Source organism: Chiloscyllium plagiosum, unplaced genomic scaffold (genome assembly GCF_037043375.1).
Source record: "Chiloscyllium plagiosum isolate Xiang-an unplaced genomic scaffold, Cpla_swu_hap1 HiC_scaffold_35, whole genome shotgun sequence".
In the NCBI taxonomy this organism is placed as follows: Eukaryota; Metazoa; Chordata; class Chondrichthyes; order Orectolobiformes; family Hemiscylliidae; genus Chiloscyllium; species Chiloscyllium plagiosum.
In genome coordinates, this window is record NW_028270173.1 from 57,743,446 (window position 1) to 57,763,152 (window position 19,707).

The 19,707-nt window shown below is 42.8% G+C and overlaps 1 protein-coding gene across 1 annotated transcript in view; it reads left to right on the forward strand.

Annotated features, from left to right (window-relative positions):
* Positions 1 to 19,707, forward strand: part of LOC122541155 (RLA class II histocompatibility antigen, DP alpha-1 chain-like) — a 96,521-nt gene that overhangs the window by 54,410 nt on the left and 22,404 nt on the right. The window contains exons 3-4 of the mRNA XM_087979719.1: positions 7,428 to 7,709; positions 9,521 to 9,668. Of these exons, the coding sequence (XP_087835845.1) occupies positions 7,428 to 7,709; positions 9,521 to 9,666 (428 nt within the window). The 3' untranslated portion in view covers positions 9,667 to 9,668. The remainder of the gene's footprint in view (positions 1 to 7,427; positions 7,710 to 9,520; positions 9,669 to 19,707) is intronic.

The window sequence follows — 19,707 nt, forward strand, 5'->3', positions numbered from 1 at the left end:
TACCTTTGGAATGGGATCATAAGACACAGAATTTAGAGCAAAAGATTACAGTGTCACACAACTGAAATGACATATTGAACAGACCTAGTTTGCTGTAAAGTCTTTTATCTTTTAGAATAGTTTGCAGGTTTTGCTTCATTAATAAGTAAATCCCAGAACTGCTTTCAGGTCACAGTCCCAAAATAACTTAATGTTTTATTTTTAAAAATGTGACATTTCAGCTCAGACAATGCATTAAATGTGTGAGGTTGGAGTCTGTCTGTATCCCAATCTTGAGTCAGACTGGTTCTATTTCCGAAGTAGGAATTTACAAAATGTTACATGTATTGACTGCCTGCAGGTTGTGCACTTTTTGAGCAAAATAGAATATATCTGCAAATATATAATTCGGCAAATGCAAATTAATCCCATAGACATGTCACAATGCACGCGTGCATGAGAGAGTGTGTGTGAGTGAATGCATATGAGAGAATGTGTGTTTGCATGTGTGCAAACTTGATAAATTGTGAGTGTAATGAAGTATAAGCTTGTGAGAAGGTGTATATGTGGTTGTGATTGGAGGGGGTGGTGTGTTTCTGTGTGTGTGTGTGTGTGTGTATGTGTGTGTGAGAGAGACAGCGGGTCTGCGTGAGTGTGTGAATATGTAAGAATGAGTGTGTATGTGTGCTTTCATGCGTGAGTGTGAGAGACCATATAGTGTAGTGGTGTCACCTGTAGTGTGACATGAACCCAAGGTCCTGGTTGACACCATCCCCATGGGTACCGAACTTGGCTATCAGCCTCTGCTCGGCCACTTTGCATTGTTGCCTGTCCTGAAGTCCGCCTTGGAGGATGGTCACCTGCAGGTTCGAGGCCGAGTGTCCTTGACCACTGAAGAGATCCCCGACTGGGAGGTAACACTCCTGTCTGGAGACTATTGTGCAGTGTCCATTCATCTGTTGCTGCAGCCTCTGCTTGGTCTCACCAATGTACCATGCCTCAGGGCATCCTTGCCTGCAGCGTATGAGATGGACAACATTGGCTGAGTCACATGAGTACCTGCCATGTATGTGGTGGATGGTGTCCCCATGTGTAATGGTGGTTTCCATGTCAACACTCTGACACGTCTTGCAGGGTTGCCATGACAGTGTTGTATGGTGTTGTGGTCCATTTTGTTCCTGAAGGCTGGGCAGTTTGCTGCGAATAATGGTTTGTTTAAGGTTTGATGGTTGTTTAAAGGTGAGAAGTAGAAGGAAGGTCTTGACGAGGTGTTCATCATCATCGATAATATGTTGCAGGCTGTGAAGAACATGGCGTAGTTACTCTACTCTTGGGAAGTACTGGACAACGAAAGATACCCTATTAGTTGCATTCCGTATCTGTCTCCTGAGGAAGTCATTACAGTTTCTCACTGTAGCATTTCGGAACTGACAATCGATGAGTTGAGTATCGTACTCTGTACTTATGAGGGCGTCCTTCAGTACCTTCAGGTGTCCGTCAACTTCCTCCTCATCTGAACAGATCCTGTGTATGTGTTGGGCTTGTCCATCAGGGATGGCTGCTTTAAATGGAAGAGTTTAAGGTGGAAGCCAGAGAAGTGTAGTGTTGTGAGATTATCCGTGGGTTTGTGGTGGTGAGGTACTGAGGTGTCCATCCTTGATGGAGATGCATGTGTCAGAATGAGACAGACAGCTGAGAGTGGTCCATGGTGAGTTTAATGGTGGGATGAAACTCGTTCACATCACTGACTAGATGTTTCAGTGACTCCTCACAATGGGTCCAGAGGAAGAAAATGTCATCAGTGTACCTGGTGTATAGTGTTGGTTGGAGATCCTGCATAAAGAAGCAGTCTTGTTCGAACCTGTGCATGAAAATGTTGGCATATTGGGGTGTAAATTTGGTCCCCATGGCTGTTCCATGTGTCTGGATGAAGAACTGGTTGTCAAAGGTGAAGACGTTGTGATCAAGGATAAAGCGGATGAGTTGTAGGATGGTGCTCAGAGATTGGCAGTTGTTGGTATTGAGTACTGAGGCTGTTGCCACGATGCTGTCATTGTGGGGGATGCTGGTGTAGAGTGCTGAAAGGTCAATTCTGACAAGGAATGTTCCTGGTCCAGCTAGTCCGTGGGTGCTGAGTGTCTGTAAGAAATCCCTAGTGTTGCGACAGAAGCCCTATACAATAGGTTTCACGATGCCTTTGATGTCACAAAAGAGGTTCTCACATGGTCCCATTGCCTGATACGATGGGACACTCTGTCGGGGAATACGTCAGCGGTCAGGGACCTTTGGCTTCAGACCTTCGGGTGACCATCCTCCAAGGCGGACTTTGGGACAGGCAACAATGCAAAGTGTCCGAGTAGAGGCAGATGGCAAAGTTTGGTACCCATTGGGATGGTCTCAACCGAGGCCTTGGGTTCATGTCACACTACAGGTGAGCCTACTGCACTATACACTCTGTCTCTCTCACACACATGCATGCACGTACACACACGCACACTCTTACGTACTCAGGCAGACCCTCATACACATGCTCTCTCACATGCACACATGCATGCACACACACACATGCACACACTCATGCACAAACTCTCTCTCTCTCTCTCTCCCACATGCACGAGCGCACACTTATGAGTCTTTGGGGTGAATTTGTATTTGCAGAATTGTATTTGCAGATTCATTCTATTTTGCATAAAAAACACACAATCTGCAGGCAGTCAATGCAGGCAGTCAATCCACGTGACAATTTATAAATTCCTACTTTGAAAACAGAACCAGTCTGACTCAAGATTGGGATACAGACAGACTCTAACCTCACACCTTTAATGCATTGTCTGAGCTGAGATGTCACCTTTTTTTTTAACAAAACCTTAAGTTATCTTGAGAATGTGAGTCAAAAGAAGTTCTGGGATTTACATATTAATGAATTGAAACTGCAACCCAGTCTAAAACTTAACAGCAATCTCAGTTTGTTCAATATATTGTTTCAGTTGCATGACACTGTAATTTTTTGCGATAAATTGTATGTCTTATGGTCCTGCTTCACAACCACCTGATGAAGGAGCATCGCTCCGAAAGCTAGTGCTTCCAAATAAACCTGTTGGACTACAACTTGGTGTTGTGTGATTTTTAACTTTGTCCACCCCAGTCCAACACTGGCTCCTCCACAGCATGGCTTGATCTGCAGAGATATTCAAGAATGTGGAAGCCAAATTCAGGAAGATCCAGTGTTTACTGAAGAAACTGAAGAGTAAACATAGTGGGTGTGGTTGAGCTACATTCATTGGTTATGGTAGGTTATGAAAAATGGATGGTGTATATGGATAGTCAGTGGCATGTTTGGGTTGGTCTGTGGACACAGTCAAGGATTGCACAATAGGCATATTGAAGGGTAAGTCATGCTCAGTTCAAATGAACAGTTAACTTGTAGTTAACAGTTAACAGGCAGTCACAATAAGACTCACAGGAACTTAAAACAATAACAAGGATGGAAAAAAAGGTGAGAAAGGACAAAAGATGGCAATGAAGGGTAGAGTTGCAAACTGAGGTATTTCCTTAGGAGTTGCCTTTCCAGGATCCTTCTGAGAACAGTGCAAGTGTAAGAAACACTATTGTCTTTGAGTTTGAGACCATCTGTTCCACTTCCTCTTCTATATCCCTCCCTTCAAATTTTCCATCAAATTAAACATTCCCAAGATTATTCCGTTCTCTCTGATTCCTACCTGTCCTATCTCCTCCCATTGTCCTCTCCAAGTTCTTCTTGTACAAAAAGTGCATCACGTACTCTTGATCCTAGTTTGAGCACTCAGATTTCACCAGCCAATACCATCTCAACAATCCCCACTAAAAACAAAATTGCAGTCTTCTACCAGCCTGACAAAGCTACTAAGAGAGCTTAAAGGTGCTAGAATAGGAAATCATCTTCAGAATGCACATTGTCACTTAGGTGAGAAACCAGAGCAATAACTTTTGTATTAAATAGCCTCTGTTGCCTTTGACACTCTGGTCTATGGTGTGATTTAACATTTCTGCATCTACAGTCAGTATACATTAGTACTGGAGCTGTCTGAATGTTAGAATGTAGTTTGATTGATAATAAAGGAAGTTACTTTGAGGAAGCCTGATGATTAAACAGGTAACTATCCACTTCTGTCTTGTATCTCTTGTAAGAATTCTCTCTGGTAGGGGATTTCAAAACTAGAGGCTGTAGGTTTAAGGTGAGAGGAGAAAGATTTAAAAGGGACCTGAGGGGCAACATTTTCACACCAAGAATGGTTCATATGTGGACTGAACTGTCAGAGGAAGTGGGAGATGCAGTACAGTTCCAAAATTTAAAAGAGATTTGGTTGGTACATGAATAGGAAATGTTTAGAGAGAAATGTTGGGCGGCACGGTGGCACAGTGGTTAGCACTGCTGCCTCACAGCGCCAGAGACCCGGGTTCAATTCCCGCCTCAGGCGACTGACTGTGTGGAGTTTGCACGTTCTCCCCGTGTCTGCGTGGGTTTCCTCCGGGTGCTCCGGTTTCCTCCCACAGTCCAAAGATGTGCAGGTCAGGTGAATTGGCCATGCTACATTGTCCGTAGTGTTAGGTAAGGGGTAAATGTAGGGGTATGGGTGGGTTGCGCTTCGGCGGGGCGGTGTGGACTTGTTGGGCCGGAGGGCCTGTTTCCACACTGTAAGTAATCTAATCTAATCTAATCTAATCAAAGGTTTACACCAAACACAGGCAAGTGGGATTAGTTTAGTTTGGGAAGCTTAGTCAGCATGGATGACTCAGACCAAAGGTTTCCATGCTGTATGACTCTGGCTCTGTGCCTTGGTAGCCCTTGTTTTGCTGCTGCTTTCTCCTCTCTACCTTTATCTTCTTTTACTGATCAGGAATGTGACTGCTGCCAACCTCAGTGTAAGGCAAGGTTGTGAGGCAGCTGTGGTGCAGTGATAGAGTTCCTACTTCTGGATCAGGAGCCTGGGTTCAAGTCCCACCTGCTCCATGAATGTGTAATAACATCACTAAACTCGTTGATTAGTAATATCTAAGACAAGGTTGTGAAATATGCAGCACCCAATGGCAAAAATAAGGAGACTCTTCATTACACCACTGGAGGGACTCCTCTGAAGTGAGACACCTAAAACATATCTTCAGCATCCAATTTTTAATGACCCTGGTATTTCCACAGTTTCTATTGTAGCATGAATTGTTTGAAGCGATGAGTTTCAGTAGGGTGTTATGAGTAAAAATTGTACAGATTTTCTCTTGACCTCCAACAAGTAACCTGTCCTGTTTCTGTGTGGTTCAATCATTGGTGGCGTAGTTGCATGTGCAAGGGTAACAACATCATGACAGCTTACTGGGATTTGTTTGAAGCTGCTTCAATCATACTGATTGCTTTATCTGATAATGAGTACTGTTTGCAGTTGACATTCTGCCCTGATGGTGTGTGCTTCGATCATACGTGGGAATCTATAAATCACCAAGCTTTTCCCTGACAACAATTAAGGTCACTGGGAAGATAATATACTCCTGACACTACCTCACCTACTGGTACTCTCCCTATCCCAAACCCCCATCTCACTCTTTATCACTAGCTCCCCCTACCCACACTTCCACTCCTGAAGAAGGGTTATACTCGAAACATTGACTTCTCCACCTCTTGATGCTGCCTGGATTGTTGTGTCCTTCCAGTCTCTTGTTTGTCTAATTTGGATTATAGCATCTGCAGTTTATTTTGTCTCTAATAAACTCCTGAAGTCAAGTGAAAATGAAACTGTGCATTTCAGATTGGAAGATATTGTCAATATCCCCTTGTTGCAGACTAGAAAGAAATTGTAGCTGTGAGAGTTGTGGTGAAATAGAGAGCTGCTGGTAAAATATGAATACCTGGACACACAGGTACTGTTGTCAGAATTTGCAGAGGTTTGAGACAGTCTGCCTGGAGAAGCATAGCCCCTTCCTGGATAGATCTTCAGATAGTTCCAAAAAGAGGCTCTGGACCTGAGCTTCCAGTGTAGTGCTGCCTGTGATGTTCATCATATAAAAACACACACACTCACTTCATCTGGTGCCTCACTGAGAATTGCTTTTGAGGCTGCTATTGCTCTTTGCAAACAAGATAAATGTGGCAATAACAGCACATCTAATTATAGCAAAATATTCCTGAAGTACATTGAGGGAAAAAGTGGTGAAAAAGCAATATGGAATCAGGGGATTATCTGTGAATTGAATCAAATGAGTCACTGAGCAGCTTCTACCTGACTCTTTTATATTGTGTCAGTTTTCCAATCATATTGGGTGTTCCTTCATTTTGCTATGATAGAATTATAGATGTAACACAGTTGTGTCATTAGTTGCAGACTCGCGTTTAAAGTAGACACCAGTGTCGTTGGAGAGGAGTGGTCTTCTGATATTGTTGTCAAATGAGCTAAATTGTTGTTGGGTGGAGGGACTAACTCTTCCTGTAATGATAACTCACCCAAAGCATTTCAGCTGGTCAAGCTAGATTATAATCCATGTTCTAGGGCAGCAAGATTCTTAGATTTTTTTCTTCTCTTAGTGTGAGGTAGCTCACTTTGGAAAAAGTAACAGGAATACAGAATACTGGGCTAATGGTAAAATTCTTGGCAGTGTAGATGAACAGAGAGATCTCGGTGTCCAGGTGCATAAATCCCTGAAAGTTGCCACCCAGGTTGATAGGGTTGTTAAGAAGGCATATGGAGTGTTGGTGTTTATTGGTAGGGGGATTGAGCTTCAGAGGCACAATGTCATGCTTCAGTTGTACAAGACACTGGTAAAGCCGCACGTGGAGTATTGTGTACAGTTCTGGTCACCGCATTATAGGAAGGATGTGGAAGCTTTGGAATGGGTTCAGAGGAGATTTACTAGGATGTTGCCTGGTATACAAGGAAGGTATTACGAGGAAATGCTGAGGGAACTAAGGCTGTTTTCGTTGGAGAGAAGGTTGAGAAGTGACTTAATTGAGACGTACAAGATAATCAGAGGGTTAGATAGGGTGGACAGTGAGAGCCCTTATCCTCGGATAGTGAAGGCTAACATGAGGGGACAGAGCTTTAAATTGAGGGGGGATAGATTTATGACAGTTATCGGGGTAGTTTCTTCACTCAGAGAATAGTAGGGGCATGGAATGGACGGCCTGCAACAGTAGTAGACGCGCTGATGTTAAGGGCATTTAAATGGGCATTGGACGCACAGATGGATCATAATGGAACGGTGTAGGTTAGATGGGCATCAGATTAATTTCACAGGTCAGCACAACATCGAGGGCCGAAGGGCCTGTACTGCGCTGTAAAGTTCTATGTTCTATGATTTAGTTTTTTTTCTTTCACACTTTCATTATCGTGTCTAGGATTCTCAGTACAGTGTACAGTACAGTGCTTACCTAATTTTGGATGTAATTGTATTGCATTCTTATGTGTTCCACCTTTCTTTTACAGTTCGACCTGAAGTCTCTGTGTATTCTGAAGACCTTGTAGAATGGGGACAGATCAACATGTTGATCTGTTTTGCTGATGGATTCTACCCTCCGCACATCACCATGAAGTGGAGAAGGAACAATGAGCCAATGACTGATGGAGATAACATTACTGAGTTCTATATTAAAGAGGATTTTACATATCGTAGATTTTCATACCTGAGCATTGTTCCGAGTCCTGGAGACATGTATTCCTGTCATGTGGAACATTCGAGCCTACAGGAGGCAGTAACTGTATTCTGGGGTCAGTGAGAGATTTGATTCTAAATTGGCATTAGCGTTGCTTGAACATTTTAGCTTCCGTCTCAAATTTAAAAAATGTAAATTCAAGGTATCTGAAAAATCAACAAATATCAGACTTGCATTTTTTTAACATGTTGACGACCAGTATTTGTTGCCTATCTCTAAATGCCCTTGAATGGAGTGGTTTTCTAGCCCATTTCGAGGACAGTCAACTGCATTCCTGTAGATCCAGAGTAGCATATAGGTAAGACCTGGTAAGAATGATAGCTTTCCTCAACTGATGTGCACAGTGAATAAGGTAGGCTTTTATTATAATTGGTGATAGTCTTGTGGTCACTATAAATAAAATAAGCTTTTTAATTCCAAGAAATGCCAAGCACAATGGATATAGCAAAGGCCATAGATCGTGACACCATCCCATCCGTAATACTGAAGATTTATGATTCAGAACTAGTTGCACCTCTAGCCAACAGTACCAGTTACAACACTACATGTAATCAACAATGGGGAAACTGCCCAGGTATGGCATGTCCACAACGATAACTCCAATTCAGCCAGTTACAGTCTCAGTACTCTATTTCCTTGTTAGTAATGTGATGGAAGGCACCATCATCGATGCTATGAGAAGGCACTCATACAGCAGTAACCTACTCATTGCTGTACAGTGTGCATTCCACCATGGCCATTTGGCTTCTGACCAAACAACCTTGGTCCAAATGTATATGTAAGGTGAAGTAAAAGTGATTGCTGCTGTCTCCATAACAAACTTTGACTCTGTAGAGTACTTAGGAAACTGAATAAAATTGAAATTACTAGGAATCAGGGAAAGCTCCTCACTGGTTGGAGTCATACCTCACACATAGGAAGATGGTTGTGGTTATTGGACATCAGTCACCTTAGCTCCAGGACATCTCTGCAGGAGATCTTCAGGGTAGTGTCTAAGGCCCAACCATCTTCAGCTGCTTCATCAATGACCTTCCCTCCAGCATAAGGTCAGAAGTTGAATGTTTTCCAATGGTTTTACAACGTTCAACACCATTCATGACTTCTCAGATACTGAAGCAGTCCATGTAGAAATATTACCTACAAATTATCAGCCCATGCAGCAAGGTTTGAGCAGCATGCTGATTTGGACTGCTAGGTTGTAAGTAATACTTGTGCACAAATCTGCCAAGTAACTATCTCCATAAAAAAAAGAACATATGCAATCAACCCTTGACTCCACCATTTTCAGATTCCCCTCCTACCAAAATCTTTGGGAGTTACCATTGACTGGAGCAGGTTCATTAATATTGTGCCTGCAAGAGCAGGCTGGAAGCTAGATATTCTATCATGAATAACTTACTTGTCTGTCAATATCTGTCCACCATCAATACAACACAAGTCAGGAGATTAATGGAATACTTGTAAAAATGCCTTCAATGACACTTCAGAAACTTGATGCCATCCAGGGCAAAGCATCTCATTTGATTGGTACCCCAGCCGTCATCTTCAATATTCACTCTGTTCACCACGAGGGCGCAGTGGCAGCAGTGTGTGCTATCTACAAGACGTAGCATAATGTAAGAATTCAACCTGCCTTCTTTGGCAAATATGTGACCTGTACCACTTAGACAAGGATGCATTCGAACAACCTCACTTGCAAGTTCCCCTCAAGTCTCCCCTCTACATCCAAATTTGGAAATATAGTATGCCATTCTCATCACTGGGTCCAAATTGTGAACGTTCCTAACAACACCATGTATACTATAGATATTCAGGAACGTAGTCCATCACTTTTGTAGTATTATTCCTTTCTTTCTTGTTACACAGATCAGGGAGTACCTGAAGAAAAGTCTGGTCCTGGGACAGTGATCTGTGTTCTGGGACTCACCCTAGGAATTATCAGTGCTGTTGTGGGAGTCATCTTACTGATTAAAGAGAGACAGCGGCTGCAGGCTCAGCAACACGGCATCTAGGGGTAAGTACAGGGCACAAGAAATTCCTGTCTGTGTGTATCATTAGCATTACTGAATTAAAAATGGATCAGCTATTTATTTAGCTGTTGGATTTGTCTTCCCATAACTCCATAAGGTCTATTTTCTGTTTTCAAGTGATGGAGCATCACAACTTGTTATTTATCATTTAAATTAGTGACTTATAACAATCAATATTAATACATTGATGTTCCTTTAATCTAGGCCTTTAAATAAAAGGCAATGAAGGCTTTCAATCTCATTGTTAAATAATTTAACAAGAATCTATCAACATCTGCCTTAAAATATTTAAGACCTCTCCCTCCACCATCTTCTGAGGCAGAGAGTTCCAAAGTAGCACAACCCTCTGAGACAAAAGAATTTCCCTAATATCTGATACCTACTTTTAAAACAGTGCCCCTAGTTCTCGGTTCAGCCACATATCGACTAGAATACAGGCAAAAGTGTTTTGGTTGAATTAAGTTTTTGGTTGAATTGGAAAATAGAGATTAACCAGGATAGCATTGGAATACCTAAGTGTATTGGTAGTGAAATGCATGGTTGAGTGCTTAGATTAACTAAGACCGTGGGAAAGATTGACACTATTACAGAGATGATCTTTGTGGTGAAGATGGTTTAGAATCTTGTAGTACAGAAAGCCATTCATCCCTTCATGCAGGTTGTTACAACACATGGATAACAAGCCAGAACCAATCAGACTTACTAACACCAGATAATACAATACAGTGATATTAAAATATTTAATGACCTTCAAAATTGCCCAGTTGTTCCTAACCAGAATTTATGAAGAACAAATGTAAGAGACTACATTTCTAACTTAAACAGAAATGACGATTTATTATTAACATCAGAATAAAATTAACTAACAAGGTAATATAAATAATATCTGTGATTTAAAGCTAACTTCTTTAATCTTAACCCCCATTCACATCCATAGGCAGAATGACACAGTTAAGGGATAAATTAAAAAGAAAATAAAATGTTGTCATTGGGTTTGATAACCGTTTCAATAATGAGTATGTTGTCTTTATTGAAATTCCTTGAGCATTGCGTTGACTTACTGACACATGGAACTGTGTCTTGCTTGAATTCACCAATCAATGCAAACAGTTTCACAGACTACTGGAGAGCTTTACTTATGTTCCACAAACTGGAATTCTTCTCTCAGAACTTTTACTCAGTCAATCACTGAAGAATAACTAGAAAGCAACCAAAGCTCCATGTAACAGTTTTCACAATCATAATGTGTTCTGCTTAACAAAATTTTGTCAGAGCCAGTTCATTTCTTTTTTTCCCAACATTCTCTTTGTTTATCTGGTCAGAACCAGACTCCCTTTGATTGCCCTTATAACATCCAGACAACTGCATGTCCTTGAGAATGATATATTTTAGGTGCTGAAATATCTGCAGCATTCTCAGATCAATAATTATCTTGTAATTAACTTTCCAGGCCAGCTCCATGAAGAAGTCAATTTGTTTGTTATTTCCTTTTTTTAAACCAAGCTGGTACTCATGGTCCAAAGTTCAACTTTCAACTTCAGCTCACAGTTCCAAACTAAAAGTGAGAAAAATAAAGGAAATCAGCAAGGTCTCTAATATGCTTCTCCCCTCAAAAATATGAAATGTCATTCAACAATGTGTTTCATGATGAAGTTAATAGCACTTAAAAAACAAACAAGACACAAAACTCACAGCCATTCAATTCTTTGTCCCACTAGATTCTTTGATTTGGCAGTTCTAATTTCATTGAATCCAATGGTTTCAGTATAAAATCCATAATGCCTGCCAGGAGGCTGGAAGGATACAGCAAGCCAGGCAACATCAGGAGATGGAGAAGTCAATGTTTTGTGTGTAACTCTTCTTCAGGACTGGGGCTGGGTGTGGAGGGAGGCGCAGATAAGGGGGAGGCAGGGGCAGGGTAGTGAAGTGGGGATAGGTGAAGGCAGATAGAGGGTGTGACCTGGTTGGTTAATGGGAGGAATGCATCCAGTTGTTAGCTGGAAGGAAGGGTCGATGAGAGGAATGGAAGGGAGGAGGAGGGGCTGGAAATGGAGTCGGGGATGGGAAGGGAGGTTATTTGAAATCAGAGAACTCAGTGTTGAGTCCTGCAGGCTGTAGATTGTCCAGGCGAAAGATGGGACTGAGGGAAAGGTTTGCTGACCATCTCAGCCACGCTCGCAGAGGCCAACCAGACCTCCCAGTCACCACACATTTTCATTCCCCTTCCCACTCCCTTTCTGACATGACCATCCTTGGCCTCCTCCATTGCCACAATGAACCACAGCACAAGTTGGAGGAACAATACCTCATCTTCCACCTGGGCAGCCTACAGCCTGGAGGACTCAACATTGAGTTCTCCACATTCAAATAACCTCCATCCCCATCTTCCGACTCCCTTCCCAGCCCCTCCCCTTCCTTTCCATTCCTCTCATTGATCCTTCCTTCCAACTACAACCAGATTCATCCCTCCGATTAACCAACCAGGTCATAACTCTATGTGTAGAAAGTGAGGTCTGCAGGCAGCATCTATATCGCCTGAATGAAAAAAATCCATTTACAGAAAGGTGACCATCCAAAAGAGAGAGTTTTCAGATAACTTGCAAAGTAATTAGAAAGAACATAGAACATACTGCACAGCCCAGTACAGGCCCTTTTGGCCCACAGTGTTGTGCTGAGCATTTATCTTAATCTAAGGTCAACCTAGCCTACACACCCCTCAATTTACTGCCGTCCATGTGCTTGTCCAGCAGTCGCTTAAATGTCCCTAGTGTCTCTAATTCTACTACCACCATTGGCAGTGCATTCCGCGCACCCACCATTCTCTGGATAAAGAACCTAGTTCTGACACCTCCCCTATACCTTCCTCCAATCACTTTAAAATTATGACCCCTCGTGACAGCCATTTCTGCCCTGGGGAAAAGTCTCTGGCTATCTATTTATGCCTCTCATTACCTTGTACACCTCTATCAAGTCACCTCGCTTCCTTCTTCTCTCCAGTGTGAAAAGCCTGTGCTCACTCAACTTCTCTTCATAAGACAAGCCTTCCAATCTAGGCAGCAGCCTGAGGGTAAATCTCCTCTGCACCCTCTCTAAAGCATCTACATCCTTCGTATAATGAGGCGACCAGAACTGGACACAATATTCCAAGTATGGTCTAACCAGGGTTTTATAGAACTGCAGCAAAACCTCACGGCTCTTAAACTCAATCCCCCTGTTAATGAAAGCCAAATCACCATATGCCTTCTTAACAACCCTATCAGTTGGGTGGCAACTTTGACGGATCTATATACAAGGACCCCAAGATCCCGCTGTTCCTCCACAGTGCCAAGAATCTTATCTTTAATCCTGTATTCAGCATTCAAATTTGACCTTCTAAAATGAATCATTTCACATTTATCCAGGTTGAATTCCATCTGCCACTTCTCAGCCCAGCTCTGCATCCTGTCAATGTAATGTTGTAGCCTGCAACAACCCTCAATACTATCTACAACACCATCGACCTCTGTGTCATCGGTAAATTTACTAATCCACCCTCCCACTTCTTCAACCAAGTTATTTATAAAAACTCCAAAGAGCAGAGGCCCAAGAACAGATCCCTGCGGGACACCACTGGTCACTGACCTCCAGGCAGAATACTTTCCACCTACTACTACTCACTGTTTCTTTTGGCCAGCCAATTCTGTATCCAGACAGCCAAATTTCTCTGTATCCCATACCTTCTAACTTTCTGAATTAGCCTACTTGTGGGAACCTTATCAAATGCCTTACTGAAACCCATTTACACCACATCCACTGCTTGAATTTTGTCAACTTGTCTTGTCACATCCTCAAAGAACTCAAAAGATTTGTGAGGCATGACCTGCCCCTCACAAAGGGACATTCTCCTGCTCCTTTGATGCTGCCTGACCTGCTGCGCTTTTCAAGCAACACATCTTTAAGCTTCCCCTCACAAAGCCATGCTGACTATCTTTAATCAAACTATGTTTTTCCAAATAGTCATAAATCTTATCTCTCAGAATCCTTTCCAGTACCTTGCTTACCATAGACGTAAGACTGACTGTAATTCCCAGGGATTTCCCCATTCCCTTTCTTGAACAAAGGAACATTTGCCTTCCTCTAATCATCTGGTAATACTCCCATGGAGAGTGAGGATGCAAAGATCATTGCCAGAGGGGCAGCAATCTCATTCCTCATTTCCCGTAGTAATCTTGAATATATCTGGTCTGGCCCTGGGGATTTATCTATCTTGATGCTTCCCAGAATTTCCAGCACATCGACTTCCTTAATACCAATCTGTTCAAGCCTATTAATATGGTCCACAGTTTTCTCACTATCAACAATGTCCCTCTCTCTAGTGAATACTGAAACAAAAAACTCATTTAGGGCCTACCATACCTCTTCCGACTCCCAGGCACAAGTTCCCTCCACTATCCCTGATTGGCCCTGCCCTCTCTCTGATCATTCTTTATTCCACACTTGCATGTAGAATGCCTTTGGGTTTTCCCTAATCCTTCCCGCCAAGTCTTTTTTGTGTCTTCTCCTAGCTCTCCTCAGTTCATTTTTGAGTTCTTGCTTCCTCAACCTTAAGTAAGCTTCCTTCTTCCTTTTGATGAGAAGGTCCTCTGCTCTTGTCATCCAAGGCTCCTTCACCTTACCATTTCTTGCCTGTCTCAGTGGGACAAAGTCGTCCAACACTCGAAACATGTGCTTCTTACACAGCCTCCACATTTCTGTTGTGCCTTTCCTGTAGAACAATTGTTCCCAAATTATACTCCACAGCTCCTATCTAATAGCAGTATAATTTCTCCTCACCCAATTAAATACCTTCCAATAAAGTCTGCCCCTATCCCTCTCCATGGCTATGTTAAAGGTGAGGCAGTTGTGGTCACTGTCACTGAAATGTTCTCCCACCGAGAGATCTGATACCTCGCCTGGTTCGTTACCTAGCATCAAATCCAATATGGCCTCCCCCTAGTTAGCTTATCTATATATTAAGTCAGGAATCCTTCCTGGACACACTTGACAAAATTGGTTCCATCCATGCCATCTGCACTAAGGAGGTTCCAATCAATATTGGGGAAGTTGAAGTAACCCATAACAACAACTCTGATACATCTGCACCTTTCCATGATTTGCTGCCCAACTGTTCTTCCATCTTTCTGCTGCTATTGAGGGGTCTACAGGAAACACCTAATAAAGTGACTGTTTCATTCCTGTTACTGACTTCCACCCATACTGACTCAGTAGACAAACCCTCAAAGATAAAGTTATTTTTTTTTACCTGTTGGAATTTTTTGAAGAGGTAACAAGTAGGTTAGACCAGGGAAACCCAGTGGATGTGGTCTATCTAGACTTTCAAAAGGCCTTTGATAAGGTGCCACACGGGAGGCTGCTGAGCAAGGTGAGGGCCCATGGTGTTCGAGGTGAGCTGCTGGGATGGATTGAGGATTGGCTGTCTAACAGAAGGCAGAGAGTTGGGATAAGAGGTTCTTTTTCAGAATGGCAGCCGGTGACGAGCGGTGTCCTGCAGGGTTCGGTGCTGGGGCCACAGCTGTTCGCATTATATATTAACGATTTGGATGAGGGAACCGGGGGCATTCTAGCGAAGTTTGCCGATGATACGAAGTTAGGTGGACAGGCAGGTAGTACTGAGGAAGTGGGGAGGCTGCAGAAGGATCTTGACAGGTTGGGAGAGTGGTCCAGGAAATGGCTGATGGAATTTAACGTGAGCAAGTGCGAGGTCTTGCACTTTGGCAAAAAGAATAAAAGCATAGACTACTTTCTAAATGGTGAGAAAATTAATAAAGCCAAAGCACAAAGGGATCTGGGAGTGCTAGTCCAGGATTCTCTAAAGGTAAACATGCAGGTTGAGTCCGTGATTAAGAAAGCGAATGCAATGTTGTCTCTTATCTCAAGAGGGTTGGAATATAAAAGCAGAGATGTACTACTAAGACTTTATAAAGCTCTGGTTAGGCCCCATTTGGAGTACTGTGTCCAGTTTTGGTCCCCACACCTCAGGAAGGACATACTGGCACTGGAACGTGTCCAGCGGAGATTCACACGGGATGATCCCTGGAATGACAGGTCTAACATATGAGGAACGGCTGAGGATACTGGGATTGTATTCGTTGGAGTTTAGAAGATTAAGGGGAGACTTAATAGAGACGTACAAAATAATACATGGCTTGGAAAAGGTGGATGCTAGGAAATTGTTTCAGTTAAACGAGGAGACTAGGACCCGTGGACACAGCCTTAGAATTAGAGGGGGTCATTTCAGAACAGAAATGCGGAGGCATTTCTTCAGCCAGAGAGTGGTGGGCCTGTGGAATTCATTGCCACGGAGTGCAGTGGAAGCCGGGACGCTAAATGTCTTCAAGGCTGAGATTGATAGATTCTTGTTGTCTCGAGGAATTAAGGGCTACGGGGAGAATGCTGGTAAGTGGAGCTGAAATGCGCATCAGCCATGATTGAATGGCGGAGTGGACTTGATGGGCCGAATGGCCTTACTTCCACTCCTATGTCTTATGGTCTTATGGTCTTATTTTTATGCAGTGAGTTATTGTGTCCAGGAAGGCCCTCTCTGAAAATGTGGTGGAAGCTTATTCAAAAATAATTTTAAGGAGACAGTTGAGAGTAGATGGTAAAAGCTAAGAATTAACTCTCATGTCAAAAAGGTAATGGAGTAACTTGGTAGATTGGGCACAGGAAGTGAAACCTGGGTCTCAGTTGCCACCCAATGGCCCTCATATTGTCCATACCAACTCATACCTCTTCCTTGCCTATTCACCCAGTGTGCACTCTATACGTAACCAGTGAGCCACTATATAATAATGGTGGGTATGGAATAGCTGAGAGAAAAATAATACTCCTTTTTTTGAAAACAAAACTTTCTGTTCCCACAACTCCATAAACATATTAATCAAACTGATCATTAACTTATCACAAGAGAGGCATGAAACATTTTCCATCTTTTAATCATGTCCAAATAAACATTGAGACATTGATAAAGAAAATTCACAGGAAAAGTAAATTGTTACAGATGTTACTAAAGTAAACTCAATCAGTCACTTGATTTCTTTGTGCGGTACATAGAACATTTCCTGTTCCAGTCTGCTTCCAGCTCCCATCCATAACTCTTTCTAAGGTACATTGATGGTATTGGTGCTGCTTCCCTTTCTCATTCAGAATTAGAAACGTTCATCTATTTAGCTTCCAATTTCCACTTCGTCCTCACTTTCACTTGGTCATCTCTGACTTCTCCCTTCCCTTCCTCAATATCTCTGTTTCCATTTCTAGGGATAGACTGGTCACTAATATCCACTATAAACACACCAACTCCCACAGCTACGTGGACTATACATTCATGCACCCTGTTTCCTGTAAAGACTCCATTCCATTCTCCCAGTTCCTCTGTCTCCATTGCATAAGTTCCCATGAGTCAACTTTGACAAGGGAGTCTCCGAAATGTCCGCCTTCTTCCTCAACCGAGGAATCCCAGGACCATTGTTAACAGGAGCTCAACTGGTTCCAATCCCTCTCCCGCATTTACGCCTTCATTCCTTCTCTCCCCCTTGTCCTTACCTACCATCCCACCAGCATCCACTCGCAGAAAATCATCAGCCACCATTTCCACCAGCTCCAGCAAGATGCCATCACGATACACATATTTCCCTTTCCTCTTTTGTCCATTTTCCCTGGGGACTGTTCCCACTGGGACATGTTGGTCCACTCTTTTTTCACTCCCAAAAAGCCCCCTCAGCTCTGCAATCGCCGAAGGTCCATTTATCTCCCCCTTCCTCAGTATCCAAGGGCCAAAACATATCTTCTGGGTGAAGTAGCACTTTACCTGCACTTCTCACAATCTAGTCTACTGCATTCACTGCTCACAATGTGGTCTCCTCCACAGTGGGGAAACAAAACTTAGACTGAGTGACTGCTTCGCAGAAGACCTACGTTCTGCCTGTAAAAAAGAACTGAGCTTCTAGTTGTCTGCCACTTTAACACACCACCCTGACCCCTGGCCAACATCTCTGACTCAGGCTTGCTCATTTTCTGCTTGGGGACCCTACAGCCCTCCAGGCTCAATATTGAGTTCAATAATTTTAGGGCCTGAATGCCCCTATGTCCTGGCCCCAACCACACTTACCAGACCTTCCTACCACAATCTGCCATTACACACTACCTATTGTTAGCCACTAACAGTCTCCATTAACAGCTATTCACACTCCCAGCCAGATCTTTAATGACTCCTTTGTCATTCCAACTGTTCTTCTCTCTCTTTGGGTTCTATCCCTACCTATTGTTTATTCCTTACCCTCATCACCCCCACCCTACCTACTGCATATAAATCGACATTTTCCTAGCTATCATCAGTTCTGAGGAAGGGTCACTGGACCTGAAACATTAACTTTGATTTCTGTTCACAGATGCTCCAGACCTGCTGAGCTTTTCCAGCAACTTCTGGTTTTGATTCTGATTTCCAACATCTGCAGTTTTTAAAATCTTTTTTCAACAAATCACTTTGTTTGTTCATACTGAACGAAAGCTGCTGAACTAAAGTTCATCACTACCAAGGCAGCTCATCACTCATGGCAATTAGGGATGGGCAATAAATGCATCCTAAATCACATCCGGAGGATGATTTTATTTTTAAAAAAGACAGTTCGGAGAGTTTAGGAAGCACACAGTTAGTGAGGGAACCTCTCGCCTCCATTTGACCTGTGAAAAAAGCATGTATTGGAGGGAAATAATTAATATGTATAGAGAAGGTAGGTGTTCAGTGTACAGTCAGTGGGCCCAGTGATGTGAGTGAAAGAATTGGTTTCAAAAAAGTGTGGTGCTGGAAAAGCACAGCTGGTCAGGCAGCATCCGAGGAGCAGGTGAGTCGACATTTTTGCATAAGCTCTTCATCATTTCCTCGAATGTTGCCTGACCAGCTGTGCTTTTTCAGCATCACACTTTTTGACTCTGACTCTCCAGCATCTGCAGTCCTCACTTTCTCCTGAAAGAATTGGTGGGAAGCAGAGTTACTGATGAGATGACAAGAAGTATTCTACCTTGTCCACCTGCCAATAACTAATAACCTAGATGCACAGAAGGATTATTTCATTGGAGGATGTTTTAACAACTGGAGAGAAATATTAACTTTGCTTGATCAAAATATGTAAATGATTATATATTAATCTGTCTGTGGTTTATTTTGTCAATGTCTCATTGTTTAATGTCACAGACTAAGTGGTGCGAAGAGCTTGAAACCTCTTGAAGTAAAACTTCAATTTTCCTGTCTTATTATTTTAGAGCATTATATATAGTCATTGAGATCTACAGCATGGGAACAGGCCCTTCGGCCCAACTTGCCCATGCTGCCCAGTTTTCACAATTAATCTCATCCCATTTGCCTGCACTGGTCCAAATCCCTCCATACCTATCCCATCCATGTACCTATTCATACGTTTCTTAAATGATAAAGTTGTACTCACTTCCACAACTACCTCTGGCAGCCCATCCCAGACAAAAACTGCCCCTTTGGACTCTTTTGTAACTCTCCCCTCTCACCTTAAACCTACACCCTCTAGTTTTAGACTCCTCTACCGTGGGGAAAGCTGTCGGCTATCTACCTTATGCCTGTTATGATTTTATAGACTTCCAATAAGGTCACCCTTCACTGTCCTACATTCCAGTGGAAAAAGTACCAGCCGATGCAAACTCTCTTTATAACTCAAAACTTCCAGTCCAGGTAGCATCCTAGTAAACCTTCTCTGCATTCTTTCTAGTTTAATAAGATCCTTTCTATAGTGGGGCAACCAGAACTACACGCTGTTCTCCAAATGTGGCTTCACCAATGTCTTTTACAGCTGCATCAAGACATCCCAACTCCTGGACTCAGTGCTCTGACTGATGAAAGCAAGCATGCTGAAAGCTGCCTTCATTACCCTGTCCACCTGTGACTCCATTTTTAAGGAGCTATGAACCTGAACCCAAGGGTCCGACCATTGACTGTGTAAGTCTTGCCTTACCAAAATG